At 35.0% G+C, this 27,865-nt stretch overlaps 1 protein-coding gene across 1 annotated transcript; it reads right to left on the bottom strand.

The window, feature by feature from the left end:
* Window positions 1-27,865, bottom strand: PDCL2 (phosducin like 2). The gene is made up of 6 exons (XM_019640742.1): window positions 27,797-27,865; window positions 18,996-19,116; window positions 18,006-18,096; window positions 10,354-10,497; window positions 2,964-3,172; window positions 1-186 (listed from the first exon to the last, which is right to left on the bottom strand). The coding sequence occupies exons 1-6, from the start codon at window positions 27,863-27,865 to the stop codon at window positions 29-31; spliced, it is 792 nt and encodes a 263-aa protein (XP_019496287.1). The 3' UTR covers window positions 1-28.

Raw genomic sequence — 27,865 nt, 5'->3', positions numbered from 1 at the left:
ATACTTTAAAGCTATTTATTAAATATTCCTAATTGGTATCATCATTATCACTGTTAGAACTACTGGTGTCATCATAAATAGAAGTGTTTCTAATTGAAGATAACATCACATCTACAATGTCTTTTTTGGGGTTTTCTTCCAAGTCAGTCTGTATTGCTCCAACTGATGCTAGCTTCCATTCAAGTTCTGCAATAAATAACCCATTATTAAATTAGATTAAAATTTTGGAAAAATGAAAACAAAATTTCTCATTTATATGAAACACAAGTTGATTCTAATAAAATTAATGTGAAAAAGAGGATATATTTTGAACTGGATAACAATAAAAGTGCTACAATATGAAAATATGCATTGGATAGAGCAAAGTTACACTTTAAATTATGGGCAAAATTTTTATTTTAAAAAGACTGAAAATAAGTGCCTTAAAAGTTCAAATCAAGAAGCTAGAGAAAGAACAATGAAGTAAACCCAAGGAAACTAGAAAGAGAGATATAATGAAGAAAAGACTTTAGCAAAAGTAGAAAAACAAAGTCAGTAGAGGTGACCAACAAAATCAAAAGTTGGTTCTTTGAAGAGACCAATAGACATACCTCAGGCAAAAAGGACGACAAAAATAAAAAATAAAAAAATTCATGAATAGAAATATTCACTGTTATTAGGATATCAAGCCTCCAACAATCTCTAAATATGATTCTAATAAATAATCAACAGGATTTTTCACAGAACTTAACTAATTCCAATATTTATATAAAATTTTGAAAAAGACTTGCCCTGTTAAGAGACAACTTGTTATACAGCTCTAGTAATTAACACCATGCTGTATTAATTCAGAAATAGCCAAATAGATCAGTGGAACATAGTAAAGACTTTAGATACAAATTGAAACATTTTTTTGAACCATTAAAAATAACATAGGAAACATTAAAAATTAGTGGGGAAAACACTTCACACAGATTAAATGGATGGTTACTATTTTTTTAAAATAGCCGAAAATAACAAGTGTTGGTGAGGATGTGGAGAAATTGCACTCTCACTGTTAGTGGAAGTGTAAAATGGTGAAGCCACTGTGGAAAATAGGATGCTGTTGCTCAAAAAATTAAAATAGAATTACCGTATGATTCAGCAAGTCTACTTCCAAGTATATACTCAACAGAATTGGAAGCAGGGACTAGAACAGATTATTTGTACATCCATGTTCACAGCAGCATTATGCACAATAGCCAAAAGATAGAAGCAACCCAAGCATCCATCAACAGACGAATGGGTAAACAAAGTATGGTCTAAATGTTATGCAGCCTTAGAAAGAAAGGAAATTCTGATGCATGCTACAACATGGATAAACCTTGAGGACATTATGTTAAGTGAAATAAGCCAGTCACAAAGGACAAATACTATATGATTCACTTATATGAGGTACTGAGAGTAGTCAAATTCATGGAGTCAGAAAGTAGAATGGTAGTGGTCAGGGGCTGGAGGGAGAGGGGAATTGGGAGTTATTGTTTAATTGGTATAAAGTTGTGGTTCTGTACGATAAAAAATGTTCTAGAGATGGATAATGGTGGTGGTAGCACAACAATTTGAGTGCACATAATGCCACTGAACTACATACTTTAAAGCAGTTAAATAAAATAACTTATTTATTTATAAAATAAAGTCCTGAGTATGTAATATACAGCATGGTAACAGTAGTTAATAATACTGAATTCTATATTTTAAAATGGTTAAGATGATAAATTTCATGTTATGATGTGTACTTTATGACCAAAAAATTTAAATATACCAAAAAAAAAAAACCCTTGGACCAGGTAACGCATTATTCATGATAATGCTTGCCTCTAGGGAGGAAGGGAGCATAATTGTACTTGAAATATTAATATGGGTAACTTCAACTATATCTGTATGTTCATTTCAGCAATTAAAACAAAACAGCTGAGGCAAACATGAACAAATGTTCACATTTTTGGTAATAAGTATATGAATATTTTCTATATTATTGTTTTTACTCTTATGTTGTAATTTTTTAAAATTAAAACAATGAGGTCCAACCTGAAAAAACAAGGTGGTAATTTGTACAAAGAGGGGCCTTAGAGACTAAGAGAAGGAAAAGGGGGTAATTCTGGAACAATTAAAGTATTGGAGGTCTCAGTAAGGCCAAAAATAGTTTCAAGGGGACAATAGAGTGAAAAGCTAGCTGTTAAAAACAACTATTCACAATGACTTTAACATGATGCTAAAAGAAAAAGGTTTTAATAATATAAAATTAAAGCAGTTCTGAGAAACGACTAAATGAAAGATATGGCCTTAGAACTAGGTCAGGAAGTAAAAACCATTAAAGAAGCTAAAAACACAAAGTCCTGTGCTGTGTATCATGAAAAAGAACATAATAGGAGGCATGGTCCTTGTACTTGTTAGGGAGTCAAAACTCAAAGGGAATTGATTAACCAACAAAATTGGAAAGTATGTAGAAACTCAGTTGAGAACAGAAGACAGATTTTGAATTGGTCCAGAACCATATAATGAGATAAATGAAAACCTAGAAGACCCATGAAGGAATAGGATTTGGAAGTGAGAATAAAGAGTAGGCATTTTGAATATAGGGAAATAGTATGAAACAAAGTATAAAGGTACAAATGTGTAAGTTGTGTCTGGGATAGTGGTTGAAGACCAGCCTGGCTGGAGCAGAAACTAGAAAGCTTTGAGCAATATAGTTAGATGAGTAGGCTGAAATTCTCAAGCAGAAGATCCTGAATTTTTAACTTATTTTGAGACAAGGAAACATTAAGAATTTAAGCAAGTGGGTGTTATAAGAGTATTATTTTAACAAATTAATCTGTAGGCATATAAGAGGAGAATAGAAGGGAAAAAACCTCATGTTTTATAGAAATAAACTTCCATGATATTTGTTAATTTACTGAAGTTGTCACTTTTGTTTATAAACAAAAATTTTAAAATGACATCATTACCTTCTAGCTTGAGATTTATCCCTCCACATTCTATTATTCCAATGAATTTGCCTTCTATCTGACCATTTTTATAAACAAAAATTGTTGGTAAACAATTGTCATGATAGTGTTGAATACAACTATTCACGATGGCTTTAACAAATTTAGTTTCTGGAAACTTTCTTGCTAGGAGACTAAGATGCTGGTTAACCAACAAACATGTTGGTATGCTAAAAAGAGAAACAGTGCACAAAATATCTTTAAAAAACAAACTACTGAGTCTAATAAAATAAGCAAAACATCTCTATGACAAAAATATATCTTTGATATTCTTTTAATAACATCTGAGAACATATCAATTATCATCTGCTATTGTTACCTTTTGTAATTATGAACTATAGAGTCCTCTGATTTTTATTACAAACACCATTATAGCTTGGGAATAAAGCTTGCCACCATAGGAATTTGATGCCTAACTAAGGCTAACCACATTTGACTTAGCATCAATTTAATCGAGGCAGTGTCTAGTTTATAGGACATAGGAGGAAAAACGAACAAACACAGAGGACACCATTAGGGAATCCTTGGCAGTTTTGAGTTTAAACAAATGGATCCCAACTCTTGTCACCATCACAGGCTTATTTTCACATGGGATTATCACATCCAAAATTCCTTATCTCAAACTTCCTTGAATTTCTTTACTCTAACAAATATCATTCACATTTTTCTTTGATATCCTTCTGCATGCTACATTCTGTCCCCATAATCCAGAACTACTCCTCATTAGCAATTTAAAATTGATTGGAAGTGTGACCAAAACCTGCGATTCTTCCTGCTCTATCATTTAACTCCCATTACACCTGTTCTTCAATTAGCCTCTTTCCTCCCAGTCTATCACTCACTCACAACTTCATCAAACTGCTTGAAAGCTGACCCTCTACTTTATCCCTTATTTCTTCCATTTCTTATGTGACTTTTCTCTGTTATTCTGCTTCCCTCTTTTCCTGTTTTGTCAATCTATCCTTTTCCACTTTACATAAAGATATTCAAGTTACTAAAATTTTAAAAAGTCCCTTACAACTCTCTGTCCCCTTCTGCTAACTATGTTCTCTCCTTCTATACATAGTCCAGATGAAAAACAAAATAAAAATATCTATGTTATGTTTATTTCTCTTCTTGAAAGGCCTTCTTATTTTGACTTCTGTTAATTTCCTTTTTACTTGTTTGTCTTCTCCTGTCTATGTCTCAAATGTAGATGTTCCTTGTGATTGTATTTTGGACCCTCTTTTCAGTCTGGACACATTCACTGGGCAATCTTATCCATTCTGATATCAATAGCTGATGAACTTCATCTCCTCTCCCACCTCAACCAAAAAAAAAAAAACACCAAAACTGATCTTCTGTATTTTTTAAATATAAATCTAAATTTGATAGAAGTGTAGCTCTACTTTCCTTTTCTACTCATTTCCTCATCATTCATATGGAGCATATTTGAAATAGTGTAAGAAAAGAAAATTAGTGTGAATTGTGTTCATAAGGGAAAGCTTCTTTGAACAGACAAAATTGTTTTCTTCTCTTATAGAGCTTTGTATGTCTTTTCAAAACTACATATATAATGTTTAACCGGCCTCTTTCACAATACCATAGAAGCATCTTATTCCCCTTTGTATTCTCAACTTCTAAAACCTGTCACACCCATAGTCAAAGCTCTCCTAAGTGACTAATGCCAAGGCATACTACATGCTCCAGGCAGGTGGCGAGCCTTTTGGACTTTTCTATACTTCCCCCTCTACACTTCTTTGTGCAAATTGCACTTTTTTTTAAATCAACAAATAAAAGAGGGACAAGGAAAATCACTGTAGTTCTTGTGAAAATCAAATGCATGCTTTGAAAAAAAATGATAAAGGTTAGTTACTAAGAAAAAAATGCTATTTCGTTGTGGTCAGACAAATGGAAATGACCAGAGGAAAATACAGGTTTATGCACTCAAATTACTTTACATGTATATTTGAGCTCTTGCTTCATTTAAACAAACTCTGTAAATGGAAATCAATGAAAATACATTAAGTTCTTATTAACATTTGGGAGAAGAGTTTTATTTATTTGGTTTTTCTTTACCAGTTTCTGGCTTTTATTCTCAATACATTTTTGATAAACTTGTTTCACAAATTAAAAAATATCTCAATAAAGTGGATACAAAGGAATGTACCTGAACATAATAAAGGCTATATGTGACAAGCCATAACTAATATCATACTCAACAGTGAAAAGCTGAAAGCCTTTCCTCTAAGATCAGGAACAACACAAAGATGCCCACTCTCACCACTTTTATTCAACATAGTATTGGAAGTCCTAGCCAAAGCAATCAATCAAGAAAAAGAAATAGGGGTGAACAATTAGCTCAGCTAGTTAGAGCATTGTGCCAATAACAGCAAGGTTGCTGGTTCAATCCCTGCTTGGGCCACTGTGAGCTGCACCCTCCTTAAAAGAGTCAATTATGCCACTGTAGCATGAAAGCAATGTGTAACCAATGACCATGGCTGTTCCCCAATAAAAAAGTTTAAAAAAAAGAAAAAGAAATAAAAGACATACAAATTGGAAAGAAAGAGGTAAAACTGATACTATTTGCAGGTGACATGATATTATATATAGAAAACCCTAAAGACCCCATCAAAACACTGTTGAAACTAAAAAACAAATTCAGTAAAGTTGAAGGATAAAAAACCAATATACAAAAATCCATTGCACTAATAACAAACTATCAGAAAGATAAATATATAAAACAATCCTATTTACAATTGTATCAAAAATAATAAAATACCTAGGAATAAATTTAACCAAGAAGGTGAAAGACCTGTATATTGAAAACTACAAGACATTAATGAAAGAAATTGAAGAAAAAACAAATGGAAAGATATTCCATGCTCATGAATTGGAAAAATCAATATTGTTAAAATGTCCACACTATCCAAAGCAATCTACAGATTCAGTGCAATACTTATTATAATTTCAATAGCACTTTTCAAATAAATAGAAAAAATAATCCTAAAATTTGTATTGAACCACAAAAAACGCTGAATAGACAAAACAATCTTGAAAAAGAAGAACAAACCCAGAAGCACCACACTCTCCAATTCAGAACTATACTAACAAAGCTATAGCAATTAAAATAATATGGTATTGGCATAAAAAACAGACACATAGATTAGTGGAACAGAATAGAGAGTCCAGAAATAAACCCACACATATACGGTTTATAATTTTTTTTATAACAAAGGAGCCTGTGAAGAATATACAATGGGGAAAGGGCGATCTCTTCAATAAATGGTGTAGAAAAAACTGGACACCCACATGCACAAGTATGAAACTTGACCACTGTCTTACAAAAATTAACTCTAAATGAATTAAAGACTTGAATGTAATATCTGAAACCAAAGAACTCCTAGAAGAAAACATTAATAGTAAGCTCCTTGGCATAGGTCTTGGTGATGATTTTTATATCTGAAACCAAAAGCAAAAGCAACAAATGCACAAATAAATAAATGAGACCATTTTATGTTAAAAAGCTTCTGTACAACAAAGCAACCATCAACAAAATGAAAAGCAACCTACTGATTGGGAGAAAATACTTGCAAATCATATATTGGATAAGGGGCTAATATGTAACATATGTAAAGAACTCGAACAACTCAATAGCAAAAAAATTAAAATAAAAAATAGGCAAAAGATCTGAATAGACATTTTTCAAAAAACAAAAACATACAGATGGCCAACAAGTACATGAAAAGATGCTCAACATTATTAATCATCAGTGAAATGCAAATCAAAGCCACAATGAGACATCACTTCAAACCTTTCAGAATGGCTGTTATCTAAATATTGGTGAAGATATGGAAAAAAGGAAATCCTTGTGCACTGTTAGTGGGAATGCAAATTGGTGCAGTCAGTATAGAAAATGATATAAAGGCTTCTCAAAAAATTAAAAATAAAACTACCATATCATCTAGCAATCCCACTTCTGGTATTTATCCAAAGGAAATAAAAATACTATGTCGAAGAGATCCCTGCACCCCTGTGTTCATTGCAACATTATTACAATAGCCAAGATATGGAAACAACCTAAGTGTCTATCAGTGGATGAATGGATTTAAAAAAACTGTGATATCTAGATAGATAGATAGATAGATAGATAGATAGATAGAGATCGATGGATCTATCTCTATCTACTGATAAATAGATAGATAGATAGATAGATAGATAGATAGATAGATAGATGTAATATAGAAAGTTCTGTACTTCCCTCCTCCAAGAGTAGAACTTACTACTTCCTCTTCAGTACCTTTACTCTGTATAGAATTCAACCATAGCATCTAAAAAACTTTATTACTGCACTTAATTGTCTCCCTCTATCATACTGAAATTTCTTTAATGGCAGAGACAGATGTCTTATATATATGCTTTTGCATCTCCAGCACCTACAAAACCCTCAGAAATCCTCTCAGTACTAGGTGGTGTTATATACCAATTTATGGAGCAAGAAGCTAAGCAAAACAAGTTAAATGCATTATATGTTTAATTTACATTTTAGAATATATGTACATCACTTCTTTTGATAATTATAACCTGCTACAAATCTAGACACTGCTTTGTTTTAATGGGTGGCCTACTAGCAGTAATATTAGAAATGTACTGCCTAACTTAAATACCAATTTTCCACACAAAACAATGACATAAATTGACTTTGTAAGTTTCAAATTTCCTCAAATAGGTGACATGAATCAACTACTATCTAATTTAGAGGAATTTTATCATTACGGTCTGAATGAGAGTCAATGGTATGACAGACTCTTATGAGGTGAGTGGTGTGAATGGCAGGTGCGCATTGGTGGTGGCAGTCAAAAGTATGGAATTAAGAGACTATGGCATAACAGATTGTGTTGCTGGGAGAAAGTAGTTGCCTGAAGATAGTTCTGAAGCAATAGTAGGGGAGCAAATTTGGTTTTAGGGTTCAGGGGCCAGAATTTAACTCCATAAGGATTGTAAAACATAAGGGAGACCTCTAATATCAGAAAACAAGGTAAAGGCCTAGTTATGGTATGCGAGGTTCAATCTATGCAGTTGGTTATAGGAATAATGTAAAAGACCCTAATTAGAATTTGGGCACAGCTGTAAGATGGAATAAAATCAGAATCAAAGCTAACTTTAAGCTGATCCACAAGGCTCACTGGCCCAGGGTTAGTTAGGTTCCTCTGCAGCGGTTCTCAACCTGTGGGTAGCAACCCCTTTGGGGGGTCGAACGACCCTTTCACAGGGGTCACCTAAGACCATTGGAAAACAAAAGGATATTTACATTTGATTCATAACAGTAGCAAAATTACAGTTATAGAGTAGCAAGGAAAATAATTTTATGGTTGGGGGTCACCAGAACATGAGGAACTGTATTAAGGGGTCGCGGCATTAGGGAGGTTGAGAACCGCTGCATTCTAAGTAGGCTGAGCTTCCACTTGGGTGAAGAGTGGGCCCAATTATATAAATTTAGTGGCAAAGTAATATAAAAATTACAGAACTGAGGAACCTAGTTAAAAACAAACTTACCCTCCTGTGAAGTTCATAAAAGGCAGATAGAAATACAAATTAACAGATATACTTCACTTTATAATATGAAAAAGTTGAGTAAATCCATTATTAAAAACTAGACTTTTCTAAAGAATATTTGTAACATAAATAATTCGTTTCTGTTTTATAAATTTGATTATAGATCAACTTTCTTAAAATGTAAGCTATATACTGACACATAAATGCATTTTCTTAATGTCAAGAAAACTAATATTTTATGTAACATTCATAGATTACCCTCAAAAAAACCTTCTGAGAAATTCACAAATATTTAAAATGTTATAAAAACAGATCTTTACTCTTTGAATCCACTAAAGCATATGACAGGCTGAAATAGCCTAGCTGAGGCTAAAATAGATTTAACCTTTTTTATGAGTTTTTGAAAATTATTTGTCAAAACTAGTAATTTATCTAGAAATAACCATTAAAATAAATAATTTTATACCAGGGTATGGTAATTCAGAACAAACATCCATATATAACATGTATGACACACAGATCCTAGCATTGTAAATGTTGGTGTTTTACATATTTGTGAAGAACCAAAGTCAGCAAGTCTCCAAATTGGTTTAAACAGATGTATAGGAAAGATGGGAAATGATTCCTTCTAAGGCTTTAAACTACTAAAAAATTAATCACCATGCATTTTAGTTGCAGTAAAAATAAAGTCTTCATTACGGGGCATGATGTCCTCTTATCAAAATTTGTCTGGGGAACTGGGTGAGCTGGTAAACAACCGGGCTCTAATTTGCATAAATTGCTCTGTACAGAATTTCTCTGAGGACCAAAAGAGAGAACACATTTTTTATTCATAGAATAAGATAAGGACAGTGAGGGCTACTGTCATGGCCTCTGTTTCTGGACTGGCTTGGAGCCCAGGCAGAGGGACTAGGACCTAAAGCTAGGGGTGCTGTTTCTGTGAGAGATCTGTGAAACTCTAGGAGCTTGCAGCTCCACTTTTGGGGAAATATCCACTCTTTCCAATTTTCATTACACCAGGCTGGTGAAACCTGAGGACATATGGGTTATATTTAGCACAACGAGGCACTTTAAAATTAATTGTTTGGATGTGGGGGGCAGACTGGGGAATGCAAGGGAATTATTCTGTTAAAAGAGACCAAAGAGATGTGATATATTCAAATGCACTGCGTGATCCTTGATTGTATCCTTGATCAAAAATATGTGAGTTTATTAAAGACAATTAGAAGTCAGTTGGGAAAATTTGAGTAAGGATTGGGTATTAGATGTTATTAGGAAGTATTGTTAATTTTGTTAGGTGAAAAAATGGTATTGTGGTTCTATAGAAAAATGCCCTTATGTTTCAAAGATACATGCTGAAGTACTTAGGAGAAAAGTATTGTGCTATGTGTAATTTTTTTTTAAATGGTTTTGCAAACGCATACACACACACACACACACACACACACACAATGATACAAATATGGCAAAATGTTAACTGTTGAATCTACCTGGCCAGTATTTAGGGTGCTCATTTTATCATTCTTTCTACTTTTCTGTATGTTTGAAATTTTCCATAAATTTTTTAAATTAACTACCAAAGAATGCTTATTTTTCCAAGAAGTGTGAAAACTTTTTAAAATTAGACATGAAAGGATATTAAAATAACTAATTTAATCCCTGAAGCCAATGACTTTATACATATGTGTGTATATACATATATTTCTTTTTCATGAGTACTCTTTGTTGTATATGCTTTATAAAACTTGAAAGCCAAAAATACATATCTTAAAACATTAATATATTAAATATTTTACAAAAATTCTATGGTAGTTACCTTGATCTGTATAGATGAATTATAACCCATACATCTTTGTCTGCATTTGTGACTTCATTCACATATTGATTTCCAGAAATTTCTCTTAACTCCCCAAACTTTTGCTTTTTCTTAAGAGCTTTCCATTCCTGTAATCGCTTTTCTCTAATTAAAATAATAAAATTAAATTACATAAGAAAGTTGTTATATTCTTAAGGTTATTCCCATATACAGTAACAATTTAGGGCAATGTATGCAATACTAGTACATATCAAACACTTCAAAGAATGATAGAATAACTATTAATGTTGTTATAATGCCAATTTCTGTTTATATAATTTGTGTTATCATGGGTATTGCAACATATAAATTTATTTTTATGACTAGGTCTTAATCATAGCTACAGAGATTTTATTTAGACATTAGACCTATAAATTCTCATACATGGGTTAAATACTTATTAAGGGAGAATATATGTAATAATAGCTAATGTTTACTGAGTGCTTATTATGTTACCAGGCACTGTTTTAAGTGCGCTATGTTAACTAATTCTTGCAAAAATTTTATAAAGTTAATACTACTATTATCCAAATTTACATGCTCTTAATTATCATGCTAAGCTGACCTTCAGTCCAAAACCTTTATGAATATATAATTATTGTTATAAAATGTATTGCAGGTAGAGAGTGGTAGAGAAGCGTGATGAGTTTGGACTGCAAGATCAGACTAAACTGGGTTTAAATATCAGTTCCCACTTACTAACAGCATGAACTTGGGCAAGTTATTTGATCTCTCTAAACTTCAGTTTCCCCACCTGCAGCTGGGAATACTACTAATACCAATTTGCATGGGATTGTGGAGGATTAAACACATGTAAATTTTTTAGGATGGTGCCTACCACACAGTGAGCATTCCATGTTACCTGGTCATTCATCCAGAGAGAGCCTTAAAACTTTCTTAAACTACTCTTTCAAAATGTACATACTTTGAGTTAGTTGTTGAATGCTTGGATTCATGAAGCAAATCCAAATGGTTTCTGATACACCTGCCAGTTTCTTAAAAGTTACTGATTAGATATATCTCAGCTATCTGGAAGTACTTATTCTCCTTCTTTCTCTGTGTATTCACTACATTATTTTCTGCATTCTTTATGCTCTGGCATTTGGGGCCTTGCTGATCCTGGAGAGACTGCCCCTCCCAAGTCTAACTACAATAATTCCTAAAGACAGCAACAACTCACTGGGGAGCACATTCCTCAAATGCAAACCAACCAGCTCAGAGCCCAATTCCTCAAAGAGCTCCTTGTTAAATTGAGCCACCATCCCCCTGCCCTAATCATTGGGTACCGGACAATTAGAGACAGCCTAATGCATGCCAAAATTATCCAAACTAACCAATCCAAATTCTACGAGTACTTACCCTTCCGACCTTGCCTTTTCCATGAAAACTACAATAAAGGCTGGTGTCCATTCTATCCCCTCATTTCTTCTGCCTCTTGGCCAACTCTGGTGCTTCCCTGTGTGGCCCTGCATTGTGAGGCATGCCACTTAATTCTCAAGAACTATGAGTAACAAAACTATCTGTTCAATGGCAATTATCTCCTAATCTGTTGGCTTAACCATACCTGAATAAATACAAAATCCTGGGTATATTTTAACACTCTTTCCTTAATTCACATATTAGAAACGTGTCAGGTAAAACCACTCTACATAACAAGTAATCCAAGCAAAGTGAAGCCTAGAGGAGAATGCCAAGAATAGCAAGCTAAGTCTAGGGCCCTCAACAGTACTCAAACTGAAGTCCTTCAGTTGTCCCTCTATTGTCCCAGATATTCAGAACATACAGTTATTCCAAAGATCTTTTCGGAGCCAGATTTTGTTTGCATTCAGTGCTTTGCATCATTATCATTAGCTTTCCTCAATTTGATCTCACTGGCTTAATATCTTGCAAAAATTTCAATACATTTTTGTTCCAATGATGGCACCATGCCCTATATAATGCTGCCACTATCAACTACTTCTCTTTCTCCTTCCCTCTTCCACCATCTCTTCCTTGTTTTTGTTACTTCAGTGGAATTGAGCAGGGAAAGACATAAGCAACTGGTTTAGCTTTGCCATCAGGAAGTGGCTTAGTGCTCAGTGGCCTGCATTTTTCACCTAACAATCATATCAGTTGGGGTTCAGTTGCATTAACAGAAAGCCCTCTTGCTATTTTAAGCAGCAAAAAGCTTAAATTATAGAATTAAGTGCTTTACAAACTCAGTGGAAGGATGAAGGAGGCCCTAGGCTGGGCTACCAGGAATTACACCCAGAACACTATTGCAAAACTGGTCTGCCAAGAGAACAACTTTTTCTTTTGCAATCCAGAAACTTGGGGAATGTGGAACTACTATTGCAGTTGTGTCCTAGTATCAAATTCCTCTAGGGATCAGAAAACCACTGTAACAACTGTTGTCTCTAGGAATCTATCTCCTTAACAAAGATTGGGAGAAAATATTTGCAAAAGACACATCTGATAAAAGACTATTATCCAAAATATACAAAGAACTCTAAAAACTCAACAATAAGAAAACAATCTGATTTTACAATGGGCCGAAGTTAACAGACACCTCACCACATAAGACATATAGATAAGAAGACATACAAATAAGCATATGAAAGGATGTCCATATCTATGTCTTCAGGAAAATGCAAATTAAAACAACAAGTACTATGAGTCCATTCTGTCCTGTCTGTACTATCCTTGTCTGATTGTAATAATGGGGTTATGTTATCAATAAATATAACAATGTCATATGCAATAAATTAGTAAGCTTTCTATCTTTATACAAATATAGAGATTGCTTGTGTCTTGAAAGAGAAAAATCAGATATAGAACAAATTTTAGAAAGAAGCCTATCTTCTCAATTATGCTTTTCTATCTTTTATTGAGTCAATTTTGGAAATCTATATTTTCTTTAAAAAATTGAATTTTAAAATGATGATCATATATCAAATACTCTCCTGTGTCTGGCTTCTTTCATTCAGTATGTTTCTGAATTTCACCAGTTATTGTGTGTATCAGTAGTTTGCTTACTATTCTTATAAAGTAGTATTCATGAATACACTACAATTTATTTATTCATTAACCTCACATTCATTCATCATATTGATGGACTTTTGTGTTTTTTTCCAGTTTCTGCATATTATGAATATTCACATGCAAGTCTTTGTATTAACATATACCTTCAATTTTCTCAAGTAAATATCAGGGAATGTAATTGCTGAGTTATATGTTAAATGCATATGTCACTTTAGAGGAGATTGCCAAACTATTTTCCAAAGTAGTCATATGAGAGTACCAGTTCCTCCAAGATCTTTAGTTTTTAATTGTAATATAACTCATATAAAATAAAATTTAATAATTTAAAGTGTACAATTTACTGATTTTGAAAATATTCACAAAGTTGTGTATATATCACCACTAATTCCAGAATATTTTAATTTCCCCAAAAGAAACTCTATATCTATTTGCAGTTACTCCCTGTTCTCCCCTTCCCTGGCCCTGACAATGAATAATCTGCTTACTGTCTCCATGGATTTTCCCATCCTGAACATTTCATATAAAAGGAATCACATAAAATGTGGCCTTTTGTCACTGGTTTCTTTCACTTGCCGTAATATTTTCAAGATTCAATCCTGTTGTAGCATGTATCAATACATCATTACTTTCCATGGCTGAAAAAAATTCCACTGTACGGATATACTATTGATACATTTTGTTTACCCACTGACCTGCTGATGGACATTCAAGTTCTTTGTACTTTTTGGCTATTGTGAATAATGCTGCTATGAACACTCATATACATGTTTTGCGTTTTCAGTTCTCTTGGGTATATATATCTACAAGTGGAATTGTTGGATCGTATGGTAATTCTGTTTAACATTCGAAGAAATCTCATACAGTTCTTTACAACAGTGGACCACTTTACACACCCACCAGCAACGTATGAGGGTTCCAATTTCTCCACATGCTCACCAATACTTTTGTTCTTGTCTGTCTTTTTTATTATAAGCACCCTAGTGGAAATGAAGTGGAATCTCATTATGGTTTTGATTTGCATTTTTCCTAATGACTAATGATGTTGAACATCTTTCCATGTGCTTATTGTCCATTTGTATACCTTCTTTGAAGAAATTTCTACTCAAATTCTTTAAATGTTTTTAATTGGGTTGTCTTTTTGTTGTTGAGCTTTAGGAGTTCTTTATATATTGTGGTTAGTAATCCCTTATCATATAATTAATTTGCAAATATTTTCTTCCATTCTGTGGGTCATCTTTTCACTCTCTTGATAGTGGCCATTGATGCATAAAAGTTATAAATTTTGAGGTAGTCCAATTTGTCTATTTTTTTCTTTTGTTGTTTGTGCTTTTGGTGTCACATCCAAGAAATCATTTCTAAATCCAATGTCATGGACATTCCCCCCCTATGATTTCTTTGAAGAGTTTGTAGTTTTAGTCTTATATTTAGGCCTTTGATACATTTTGAGTTAATTTTTTAATATGATGTGAGTTAGGAGTCCAACTTTCTTCTTCTGCATGTGGATATCCAGTTTTCCTAGCACCATTTTTTGTAATGATTGTCCTTTTCCCATTGAATATTCTTGGCACTCTGTTGAAACCATTTGATTACATATGAGAAAGTCTCTGGGCTATCTATTCTATTCCATTAATCTATACATTTATCTTTATGTCACTACCACCCTGTTTTGATTACTGTTGCTTTGTAAGTAAGTTTTGGAATCAGGAAGTGTGGGTCCTCCAACTTTGTTCTTTCTCAAGATTGCTTTGGTTTTCAGGATCTGGATTCTGTTTCTTTTTATTCATTCTACCAATTTCTGCCTTTAGTTGGAGATTAATTTAATTTCAAATCCATTTACATTTAAAATATGTAATGTAAGTTCCTGACATGAAACTTTTTGATGGTAGTGTAAGTGCCTGACATTAAGCATTTGATTTCTAAGGCATCCATTTCAAAAGACATCCATCTTGAGAAACATATTGCCAGCTGTATGACACAGCTATTAGCAAAACAACCAAATAAGGAATTAGGCTGCCCTCCCTCACTCATGAAGCTCCCTCTTTCAGAAATCTCTAGGTAACCCAGATAACTGACCAGTTGAGTGACTCTGATTCTCCTTCCTGTGCTCTAATTCCAGCTGTTATGCTCTAAATTAGCCAATAATGAATAAACTCTCAAAACCTAGATACCCTATCATTGGACTCTAATAAAAGCTGAGCCCCAGGTGTTCTCTTTCTTTCTCTTTCCCCATCCCTATCTCTGTCTCCTCTATCTCTATCTCTATCTCTATCTCTAGCACTAACGCTATTGCTATCGCTATTGCTACCTTTACCTCTACCTCTACCTCTACCTTTATCTCTCCCCCATGACCTGGCTGTGTGGACTTCAGTGAGCCATATATCCTCCAGGACCTGTGAGTAATAAATTTTGTTCCTCAAAGTTCCTCAATGGTTTCTTGATGAAGATATCCTGCAATCATAATAAGAACCACAAGAGCTGCTCCAGCCACAACATATGAGTAATACAGGCCCAGGTGAGTGCCTCAGGCATTCCAAGCCAATAGTATCAATGTCAATAGTCTGGGACCAACACAACAAAGTAATTACTGATAAGGAAGGACCTCTGCCATTTAGCTATTTTTTGTACTTCTTTTTTAAAATATTTTTATTGGGGAGTTGGGGGATGGGGAACAGACAAGTTGCTGTCCTTTTGTTCTTCAGTCTAGTTGTGGAGGACGTTGCTTCACTGGCCCAAGTTGGCACCATCATTGTGCTCTTCCCAGGCGAGGCAGATCAGTCGCCGGCTTCTGGATGACCACTCAAGGCAGCTGCTGGCCGCTCACGCGGGCTGCTGGCTACACACGGTAGCCCATGACAACCCACTGCAGCAGGGAGCTGCAGCCTACGCGGACACCGGCGACTCACGGCAGCCCAGCTCCAGGTTGAGCTGTTGTTCAGCATCTTAGCTGTAGAGGGCAGTGTCACTGGCCCTCATATGTGGGATCCAAACTGGGGCCCTCTGGTGTCCCCAGCCAGCTCTTAACCAACACGCCACTTAGCCGGCCCTATTTTTTGTACTTCTTAAATGCTTTTTGTTCTTCAATTGATTCATCACTGCTTCTTTTTGTATTTCTATTTTGTATTTAGTTGATTTTTGTAGTGTACCATTTTGATTTCCTTCTTTTTCCCTTTTTTTGTATTCTTTTAGTGGTTACCTTAAGGATTAAAATTATCTTATAGGGGCCGGCCAAGTGGCTCAGTTGGTTAAGAGCTTGAGCACTGAGCAACAGGGTCGCTGGTGTGATTCCCACATGGGCCAGTGAGCTAGTGAAAGCAGAGCTGCCACTGAGCTAGTGAAAGCGTGTGCTCTTAGTAGCAAGGTTGCTGGTTGTACACTGCATGGGATGGTGGACTATGCCTCCCAGCAACTAGATTGAAAGTGGTGACTGGATTTAGAGCTGAGCTTGCACCCTCCACAACTAAGATTGAAGGACAACATCTTGACTTGGAGCTGATGGGACCTGGAAAAACATAATGTTCCCCTTCCCCAATTCCCCAACATTCTTCTCCTCCCTAATTCCCCAATAAAAATCTTTAAAAAAAAAAACCCAAAAAACATTATCTTATAATGACCTACTGTGAATAATACCAATTTAGTTTCAGTAGCATACACTCTGCTTCCTATACATCTCTATCCCTTCTCCTTTATATTTTTTATTGTTACAGACTATATTGTGTGTCCATTAACATCTACTTATAATTACTTTGTTATGCATTTGCCTTTTAAATCATATAGGAAAAAAGGAGTTAAAAACCAAAAGTACAGTAATACTGGCTTTTATATTTACCTATGTAGTTACCTTTACTTATGCTATTTATTTCTTCATCTGGCTTTCTGTTACTGTCTTGTGCCCTTTTAATTTCAGCCTGAAGGACTCCTGCAGCTAATTTTTAGGGCGGTTCTAGTAGTAACAAACTCACTTAGCTTTTATCTAGGAATGTCTTAATTTCTCCTTTATTCTTGTAGCATAGTTTTGCCAGATATAGAATTCTTCCTTGACAACAACTTTGCATTACTGGGACAAATCCCACTTGTTCAGGGTATATTATACTTTTTCTAAGTTGATGGACTTAATTTGCTAATAGTTTGTGCCTATATTCCTAAGAGATCTTTCTATAGCATACTGTGTTTGCAAATTCTTTGTCTGGTTTTCATATCAGGATAAGTTGGAAAATATATGCACCTATTCTAATTTCTGAAATAATTTATGACTGGTAATTAATTATTAAACAATAGAAACCCTTAACAGACATCATACTAGAAGGCAAATTATGGCCCTCTTTTTATTGACCATTTATTGATATTTTCCACTTTACTTATATGTAACTTGATGAAGTTCTGCAGTACACTATTGGATAATTTTTAATTTAAGCAAAGGCAAAAAAATTCAGGGAAAAAATTCATCTTCTAGAAAGTGAGTTAATTTTAAAATGTCATTTTAAAAGTAGTTTTGTTCTTTTTAAAATGCATTCTGTAAGTCTTTTTTCATAGTTTAATTCTTATAATACTTGTTCACCCCAAAACTCATAAATTACCCCAATGAATCACTGTACCTATATGTTTCAATAGCTTTCATATCTTCATCATCAAATTCATCTTCAGCTTCCTTCAACTGTGCAAGAGTCATCTTTTCATATGGTTTAACTAAAACAAAACAAATTGTAGATAATTGAATTATTTAAAAATTAATTTTACTTTATAGTCACATGTCCAGGAAAAAAACAATACGTTAGATAAATGGAGATCAAGAATATCTTTAATGTTACAGTTTCTGCAGTATATAAAGCTATTTTATGGCTGACTGCTTCAGATTTGTTTCTAGTGTTATTATTCCCTCAGAGTTCACAGAACTGCCAGGCTACATTTAAAAGTTAATGTGAAAATCAATTGACCTCAAAATTTTATATTTTTCCAAGTACCTGGAAATCTTGACATAATGCATACTATATAAAATGATCAAAACACAGTAAAACCTTGGATTGTGAATAACTTGTTTTGCAAGTGTTCTGCAAGACGAGCAAACATTTCTAATACATTTTAACGTAGTAAATGAGTGATGTCTTGCAATACGAGTAGTTTGTTTCCGGAATGAATTATGCTCCCAAACCAAGGTATTATTGTACAAGGCAATCACAAAGTAGAGGAAAATAAAGCTCACTAGGTTAGATAACAGGACATTTCCGCTCTGTTATTAACTAGCCTGTAACTTTCAGCACATGAATTAGAAATTTTAGGTGTCAGCACCTTAACTTTAAAAGTAGGGGTGGGGGGGCCAGCTGAGTGGCTCAGTTGGTTAAGAGCTCACGCAAGAGTTTGAGCTCTGAGCAACAGCGGTTTGATGCCCGGCCCGAGCTGAGTTGCCGCTGAGCTGCCAACAGGTGGCAGGATGGCTCAGCTAAAAAAAAAAAAAAAATTAAAAGTAGGGGTGGGACTTACACTAAATGATTTCTAATGCCTTTGCTTCCTCTAAGTTCATGAAATATACAATTACTATCATAACTGTATTAACCCCTTCATCCAGCCCAACAACCGCACAACTATACCCATCGCTTCTTTTTGTAAACGTAAAACCATTTCTTCAATTTCATCTTTTGGCTCTTCTTTTGGAGGAAGAATGCCAAAATCTCTTAAAATTTCATTCCATTCTGTATCTTCATTTGGGTCCTATGTAAAAAAATTAAAAATCTATTAACATAGATGTGCATTTTAATATATAAGTGTAAAATTCATATGTAGCATTTCCAACAATGCAATTGTTCATGAATTCTTCACATAACTAGATAATTAGTTTCAAAGGCTAGAACAAAGAGGTCTACTTTTCCCCCATTTCCCAGAACTAATGGGACTACATACTTTGATAAACAAACTACATCCTCTATCCTCAAAGTTACAATAAGATGTTTAATTAAAAAAAAATTTAGAACACATATCAAATATTAATGAAGTAAATAAAATCATAAGTCATGGAAAATTCCCCGATGACCATAGTAGGCAAAACCAACTCACATTTTGAAGAAATACTGTTTTGTTTCTATTTCTACATAAGGATTCAAGACCTCCAGGTGAACTTTCTTCTCTTTTAAACTACATAGCTTCATGGGACTCATATACCCAGATTAAATCTTAGAAGAGTCTAGGAATCTTTTTATAGTTCAATTTGTGTCTAATCATAATTTCTTTCTATGAAAGTTAGCCTTGTTTTCCTTATTACAGGCTTTGACATTTTATTGATACTTTTCCAGAAGTTGTCTGTAGAAAATTGACTATTGTTTTTCTAGTCTGTTGTCCATTTTCTCTGATGTTTCCAGAAGAAGGGAGAACTTAATTATATGCATGAGTGAATACTGTGGCAAACAAAGTAAAACATGGCCTTGGTTGAGCTTCATTTTCTGGTATTCACATCCCTGCATAACCCCCCCTCTTTGATTATGGGTGGGAACTGTGACATGCTTTTAACCAATAGAATATGGCAAAGGTGAAGAAATACCATTTCTGTGATTGAATTCCATAAGATTGTAACTTCCATCTTGCCAGCACTCTCTCTCAGTTGCTGGCTTTGATGAAGCAAGCTTCCATATTGTGAGGTGCCCTATGGAGAGAACTATGTGACAAGGAAAACGTAGCCAGCAATTAGCTAGGAATTGAACTCTTCCATCAGATAGCCCTCAAATAACTGAATTCTGCCAACTACCATGTAAGTGTACCTAAAAATGTATCCTTCTATGGTACCTTCAAATAAAACCCCAGCTCTAGCTGACATTTTCATTGCAACTTTGTGGGAAACTCTGAAGCAGAGGGCCCAGCAAAGCAATGTCTAGATCCTTCACTCATAAAAACCCTGAGATAATAAATGTGTTGTTTTAAGCCACTAAGTTTGTGCTAATTTGTTATGCAACAATACATAACTAATACAAGTATCATCTTATTTTTCCTCTTCATTCTATTCTTTGGCCAAAGTTTTGTTTTTCTATTCCTGCTGGGTCTTTTACTGGTCTCTCTATCCATGAGATCCTCCAATCCCCATTTTTTCCACATGTCTTGTAACAATAAAAAAATCACCATCAGCAGGAGTTCTGTACTTGGTGATAGCAGACTAGATAATTTGGATCAAGCCTCTTGATGAGAACAGCTAGTAAAACTGGACAAAGTAGATGAAAATCAACTTAAGGCACTGGAGAATCAACAAGGCAGTGAAGAAAATTATGGGGAGAAGATCCTGGATGAAAAGGAGACCCCAAGAGTGGAGATCTATGTTTGGGTCCCAGGGGAATGGACCCATTCCCCTTGAATCAAGTGCCAATTCTGGAAGAGGTCAAGAGCCTGAGAAATTGAGTAAAGGTCCACAATTCTGAGCACGGTGACCAAAGCAGAAATCAATAAGAAAATAATAACTAGGAGATCATTATATATTTGGAATTTAAGAAAGAAAACTTCTAAATAACTCATGGGTCAAAGAAGAAATCACAGTGGGGATTAAAAAGCATTAGGGAGGGGGCCAACCGAGTGGCTCAGTTGGTTAGGAGCTCGCTCAAGAGTTTGAGCTCTGAGCAACAGCGGTTTGAGTCCAGCCCGAGCTGAGCAGCCGCTGAGCTGCCAACAGGTAGCAGGATGGCTCAGCTTAAAAAAAAAAAAAAAAAGCATTAGGAATTGAATCACAACAATAAAGCTGTATATCAAAGATATGTGGGTACAAATAAACAGTTCATAAAAGGAATTTTATAACCTTAATTTAACATATTAGACAATGAAACAGGCTTCAAAATTAAAATATAAGCTTCCAACCTAAAAAGTTGAAAAAGAAAAATCAAAGTAAGCCAAAGGTAGAGGTAAAGAAATAATAAAGGTGAAAGTAGAAACTGAAGAAATGAAAAATGAATATATAATGGAAAAGATTAACAAGGCCCAAAATTAGTTCTTAGAGCTATCAACATTGACAAACACATGCCAAGGTGATAAAAAAAAAAAGAAAGTGAGAAGGCACAAATACCAATATGAAAATAGAAATAAAAAAGAGGTACTCTTGACAGGTAATACAAATATTTAAAAAGAGGCTGTTCTCTATTGTATTTTGCTCACCTTCTTTTCTCTTTAAGGTAGAAGCTTAGATGATTGCCTATAAACCTTTCTTTTCTAATATAACCCCTTAAAGCTATAAATTTCCCTTTAACAAATTCTTTAGCTGTATCCTGAAAATTTTAGTATGCTGTATTTTTATTGTTATTCAATTAAAAAATTTCTAATCTCACTTGTCATTTTTTACTGACATTTTTATTATTTGGAAGGATATTGTTTAATTTTCAAATAATTTGGGCTTTCCTAATTTAATTCTGCTTGGACAAAAGACATTAATATTTCAATTTTTAAAAATGTATTGGCTTGTTTTATGACCCAGCATATGGTGTATCTTAGTGAATGTTACATGCATGCTTGAAAAGAATGTGTATTCTACCACATTATTTTGTGGGTGGTATATTTCTCTATAAATCAATGGATGGTTGACAGATTTGTTAATATCTTCTGTTTTGTTAGCAGCTTTTGTATCCTGTTGTTTTATCAAGCACTAGAAAAGGGGTGTTAAAGTGTCAAGTTATGATTGTGGATTTGCCTATTTTTCCCTTGAATTCTGTCAGTTTTTGTTTCATGTGCTTGAAGCTTCATTATTACGTAAATAGCTATATTTGTGATATCTTCCTGATGAATTTCTCCTTCTATCATTATAAATGTTCCTTTTTATTTCTAGTAGTAATCCTCATGTTGATGTCTATTTTGCTTGATACTAATATAGTTTCTCTAGCTTATTCCTAACTACCATTTAAAGAATGTCTTTTTAAATCCTTTATTTTCAACACATCTGTGTCTTTGCATTTAAAGTGATTCCCTTTTTCCAGTATATAGTTGCATCTTGCTTTTTTTTATCTATTCTGACATTCTTTACTTTTTAATTGAAGTGTTTAGTCCATTTACATTTAATGTAATTGTTACTAGATCTAGAGCTTTCTGTTTTTTATTAGTTTCATTTACCTTTATGTTCCTCTGTTCCTTTCTTGCCTTCTTTTGGTTAAATATTTTTTAGAATTCCAGTTTTTGAAACCAGTTTTTAACTATACATCTTTGCATTATTGTTTTAATAACTGTTCTAGAAATTACAATGGGTATCTTTAACTTATTCCAGTCTACCTAGATTTAATATTGTACTATTTTATATAAAATATGAAAGTCTGGCCTAGTATATAGTCACGCTTTCTGAAAAATGCCTCATTAGGCAATTTCATCATTGTGTGAACATCATGGAATGCACTTATACAAACCTACCTGGTATAGCCAACTACATGCCTAGGCTATATGATATAGCCTATTTGCTCCTAGGCCACAAACCTATACAGCATATCACTGTACTGAATACTGTAGGCAATTGTAACACAATGGTATTTGTGTATCTAAACATCTAAACATAGAAAAGGTACAGTAAAAGTATGGTATAAAAAATTTTTAATGGCATACCTGTATATGGCACTTACCATGAATGGAGCTTGCTGGGCTGGAAGTTCCTCTTGGTGAGTAAGTGGTGAGTGAATGTGAAGGTCCGGGACATTACTGGACACTACTATAGGCTTTATAAACACTGCCCCACAAGCCCTCCCCCTGCTTCCTTCCAACAGGCTCAGAAATAGAAGCTGTCAGTGCTGCTTCATGAACAGGCATGTGGGCTGGACTAATGATTGGAAATATTGAGGCGCAACTTTCTGGGTAAGGTGTAGATCACCATAATAGTGACTGTCAGGGGGGACTGAACGGTGGTTTGAAGAACAGTGGGAATAAGAAATCAAGATGGAGACAGAAAGGAACACAGGCGATTGTCATGGCAATGTGATTTGGCTACTGTATATTGGAGCAGTTGTCACATTAAGAAACTATGGTATTTATAAAAAAAGAGAGTATTTAACATGGAGAGGGTATAGAACTGAGGGCCCAATATCTTGTTTTTGGAAATTTGTTTTTGGTTCCATTGACCCTATCTGGCACACAGGGTTCTTGCTGGCATTGCATTTGATGGAAGAAGTAAAACTTATATGTGCTTTACATCATTACAACCTGAAAATATTTCCAAAGTATAGGAACAGGTTGGCTCCACACTACTAAAAGACAGCTTTTACTAAAGTGGCACTGGCATTAATACTTAAGAGCTCCTGTGGGCCTGTATCCTTGTGTCCATGTACAGGATCTTAGTTTTTTAACAAAGAATTTATAGCAGTGTAAGCTAGATCTGAGAGGACTGTAGCACCCCCTGAATATGTAGCACTTGTGGGACAGACTCCTCTGAGCTGAAACAGGTCAGTGGCTGACTGATTAGAATGTAACACTCAAAATTGAGGTGCTGGGAGTGAGACGGAAGCTGTTGCCAGGCACCATAGATATTGTTCCCGACAGAGAAAAATAACTCCTCCTGAACCTCATTATCTTTCCAGTTCTTACAGAGGATTGAGCTTCATTATAATCTTGAGACCACTCTTGTATATGCAGTCCATCATTGATTGCAAGTCATTATGTGGTACATGACTGTATTTGTCCTTTTGTGACTTATTTTGTGACTTGGCATAATGGTTTCAAAGATCATCCATGTTGAAACATGTATCAGAATTTCCTTCTGTTTTAAGACTGAATAATATTCCATTGTATGTTCATGCCATAGTTTGATTCATCCACTGATGGACATTTGGGTTGTGTCCACCTTCTGGCTAACGTGAATAATGCTGCTATGAACTTAAGTGTACAAATATCTGTTTGAGTCCCTGCTTTCAATTCTTTAGGGTATATACCTAGAAGTGGAGTTACTGGATCATATGACAATTCTATGCATTATTTTTTAAGGAATTGCCCTAATGTTTTCCACAGCAGTTGGGCCATTTTACAATCCCACCAGCAATGCACAGGGTTCTAATTTCTCCATATTCTCACCAGCACTTGTCATTTTCTGTTTTTTATCATCATTATCCTAATGGGTATGGTGTTTCATTGTGGTTTTGATTTACATTTCTCTAATAATTAATGGTATTGAACATCTTTTATGTGCATAATGGCCATTGGTATATCTTCTTTGGAGAGATGTCTATTCAAGTTCTTTGCCCACTTTTTATGTTTTATTTAAAATTTTAAATTAAGACTTAATTTTTAGGGCACCTGTAGGTTCACAGGAAAATTGAGGGGAGGGTACAGAGATTTCCCATGTACTTTCTGCCTCCACACATGCACAGCCTCCCCCATTATCACCATCTACCACCAAAATGATACCTTAAAGCAAATTCCTCATTTAAAGCTAAAATAAAACAGCAACACATTTTTTTATTAAGACTATTTTTAAAGCAGTTTCAGGTTCACAGCAAAATTGAGGAAGAAGGTACAGAGATTTTCAATATGCTTTGTGCCCCCACACATACATAACCTCTCCCTTTACAAATATCTCCCACATGAAGGACACTTTTGTTACAATTGATGAACCTACATGGGCACATCACAATCATCCCAAGTCCATAGTGTACATTAGGGTTCACACTTGGTGTACATTCGGGTTTGGACAAAAATGAATGATGCATCCATCATTATGATATCATACAGAGTATTTTCACTGTCCTAAAAATCTTCTGTGCTTCACCTATTCATCCCTCACCCTCCCAACCCCTGGCAACCTCTGACCTTTTCATTGTCTCCATAGTTTTGCCTTTTCCAGAATGGTATCTAGTTGGGATCATACAATATGCACTCTTCTCAGATTGGCTTCTTTTCACTTAGTAATATACATATAAAGCTCCTCCCTGTCTTTTCATGACTTGATAGTTCACTTCCTTTTAGCACTGAATAATAATCTATTATCTGGAGGTACCACAGTTTGTTTATCCATTCACCTACTGAAGCACATCTTAGTTGCTTCTAGGTTTTATTTTGTTTTGTTTTGTTTTTAAGATTTTATTGGGGAATTGGGGGAGGGGAACAGACAAGTTGCTGTCCTTTTGTTCTTCAGTCTAGTTGTGGAGGATGTGGCTTCAGTGGCCCATGTTGACATTATCATTGCGCTCTTCCTAGCTGAGGCAGTCAGTCGCCAGCCCTTGGACGGTCGCTCACAGCAACTCATGGAAGCCCAGCTCCAGGTCGAGCTGTTGTTCACCATCTTAGCTGTAGAGGGCAGTGTCACTGGCCCTCATGTGGGACCCCAACCGGGGCCCTGCTGCTCAGAGCAGGTGTCCCAAGCCAACTCCTAACCAATGCACCACTCGGCCGGCCCGCTACTAGGTTTTAGCAATGATAAATAAAGCTGCTATAAACATCAGTGTGAAGGTTTTTGTGCGCACATTAAGTTTTTAACTCCTTTGGGTAAATACCAAGGAGTGTGATTGCTGGATCAAATGGTAAGAGTATATTAGGTTTTATAAGAAACTAACAAAGTATCTTCCAAAAGCTGTACGATTTTGCATTCCCACCAGCAATGAATGAGAGCTCCTATTGTTTTCAAATTCTTTCCAGCATTCGGTATTGTCGGTGTTCCAGATTTTGGCCATTCTGATAGGTGTGCAGTCATCTCTTGTTTTAATTTGCATTTCCCTGATGACATAGATGCAGAGCATCTGTAGATCCTTACTTTTGTCTTTTTGTTGTTACATTTTAGGAGTTCTTTATATACTCTGATATTAATTTTTTTAATCAAATATATAATTTGAAAATATTTTCTTCCATGCCATTGTTTGCTTTTTCATTGTATTGACAGTGTCCTTTGATACATAAAAGTTTAAATTTTGGTGAAATCTAATTTATCTATTTTTTTCTTTTGTTATCTGTATTTTTGGTGTCATATCCAAGAAATCATTGCCAATCCAATGTCATGGCGATTTTGCCCTGTTTTCTTCTATGTGTTTTATAGTTTTAGTTGTCACTTCTAGGTCTTTGATCTTTTTACAATTAGTATTTTTTTATGAGCTAGGAGTTCAAATTCATTCTTTTACACGTGGATATTCAGTTTTCTCAACACCATTTGTCAGAAAGATGTTTTGGCTATTTTGTACCTCTTAAGATTTCATGTGAATTTTAGGATGGGGTTTTCTATTTTTATAAAAACTATCATTGGGATTTTGATAGGGACTATGTTGAATTTGTAGATTACTTTGGGAATATTAACATCTTAACAATAGTAAATCTTCTAATCTGCAAAGGTGTGATGTTTTTCTACTTATGTCTTCTTTAATTTCAGCAATGTTTTGTAGTTTTCAGTGTACAAGGTAAATCCTTAGTTACATTCATTCCTAAGTATTTTATTCTTTTTGATGCGATCATAAATAGAATTGTTTTCATGATTTCTTTTCCGTTTATTCACTATAGTATATAGAAATGTCATCATACACAGGATAAAATGTACTTGCTAGGAATCTATTATTAACACAAAAGGACTATCCATTAAAATTACATGTAATTTATGTCCCATATATCCTAATGAATTATACAATATATAAACACCTAAATATGCAAACCAAGAAAAATCGCAGTGGTTTTAAATTGAGGGAGCAGGTGGGAAGAAGCTGTTTCTGTAAGTCAGAAGTATTTTACTCTTTTGATACAGAGACAAAAGCGCAGGCTTCTGGTTAATAAGGAAACTTTAGACAGAGGAGCAGCCTTTTAAGGAGTAAATGGACGTCTAACAGCTTTTGCAATCAGGTAGGAGAAACTGCAGGGACAGCTGGTCTTTCTCAAGATAGATGGAACTACCAGCGTGACTGATGGTTTATTTAAAAATAGTGGGGCAGGATATTTAACTTGAATTACACTTGAGCTAAAGTTGTTGGCCTATTTCTTAAATGAAAAACAGTGCAGCAGTAAGATTTCCAGGATTCAGGTGTGAAAAAGTAATCCCAAACAAGTCCTAACCTTCCTCCAGCGTCATACCCAAGTCTTGAACGTTGAAAACATGGCATTCTCCTAGAGTTAATTTGGATTTCTCTCCAATCTTGAAACGCACGCCAAATTCAGCTCTCACCAAAAACAAATATTAGAATCCAACCCCTGTGGGACGCCCCTTCCCATTCATGCTCAGCCTCAGGCCCAGCCAGAGACCCCACTGGGTGCTCCAGACACCCTGTGGCCGTGTCTCCCACCTGCATGGTGTACAGTCTCCACCCTCACGAGCTGTCCTCTTAAGGCATCTGGCGATGGACTCCTGACTCAGATGTCTCCTCAAGGCAGGAGAGGGTCGGGTCCCGCTGCAGACCTAGAGGTTTCCACTGCCCACAGGAAGGGGGAGGGGAGAACAAAGGCATCTACCTGGCGCAGCTCTATTGCCAGGCAACGCGAAGGCGTGGCCTACCTGGTAGTTGTGAGTGCTCACGTACCAGGCAAACTTGTCATGTTTGCCACTTGGTACTGATGCTGGCAT

The sequence above is a fragment of the Hipposideros armiger genome, unplaced genomic scaffold (genome assembly GCF_001890085.2).
Source record: "Hipposideros armiger isolate ML-2016 unplaced genomic scaffold, ASM189008v1 scaffold_53, whole genome shotgun sequence".
Classification (NCBI taxonomy): Eukaryota; Metazoa; Chordata; class Mammalia; order Chiroptera; family Hipposideridae; genus Hipposideros; species Hipposideros armiger.
Note: the sequence above shows the minus strand (reverse complement) of the source record. Positions and strands in the feature narration are given on the sequence as shown.

Excerpts from the sequence above, each read along its gene's own strand:
- PDCL2 (XM_019640742.1), bottom strand. The coding sequence starts at position 27,865 with ATGCCAGCATCAGTACCAAGTGGCAAACATGACAAGTTTGCCTGGTAC. Across the intron at positions 18,097-18,995 it reads TTTACAAAAAGAAGCGATGG|TTAAACCATATGAAAAGATG; the intron begins GTATAGTTGTGC and ends GTTTTGTTTTAG. Across the intron at positions 187-2,963 it reads GATAAATCTCAAGCTAGAAG|AACTTGAATGGAAGCTAGCA; the intron begins GTAATGATGTCA and ends TATTTATTGCAG.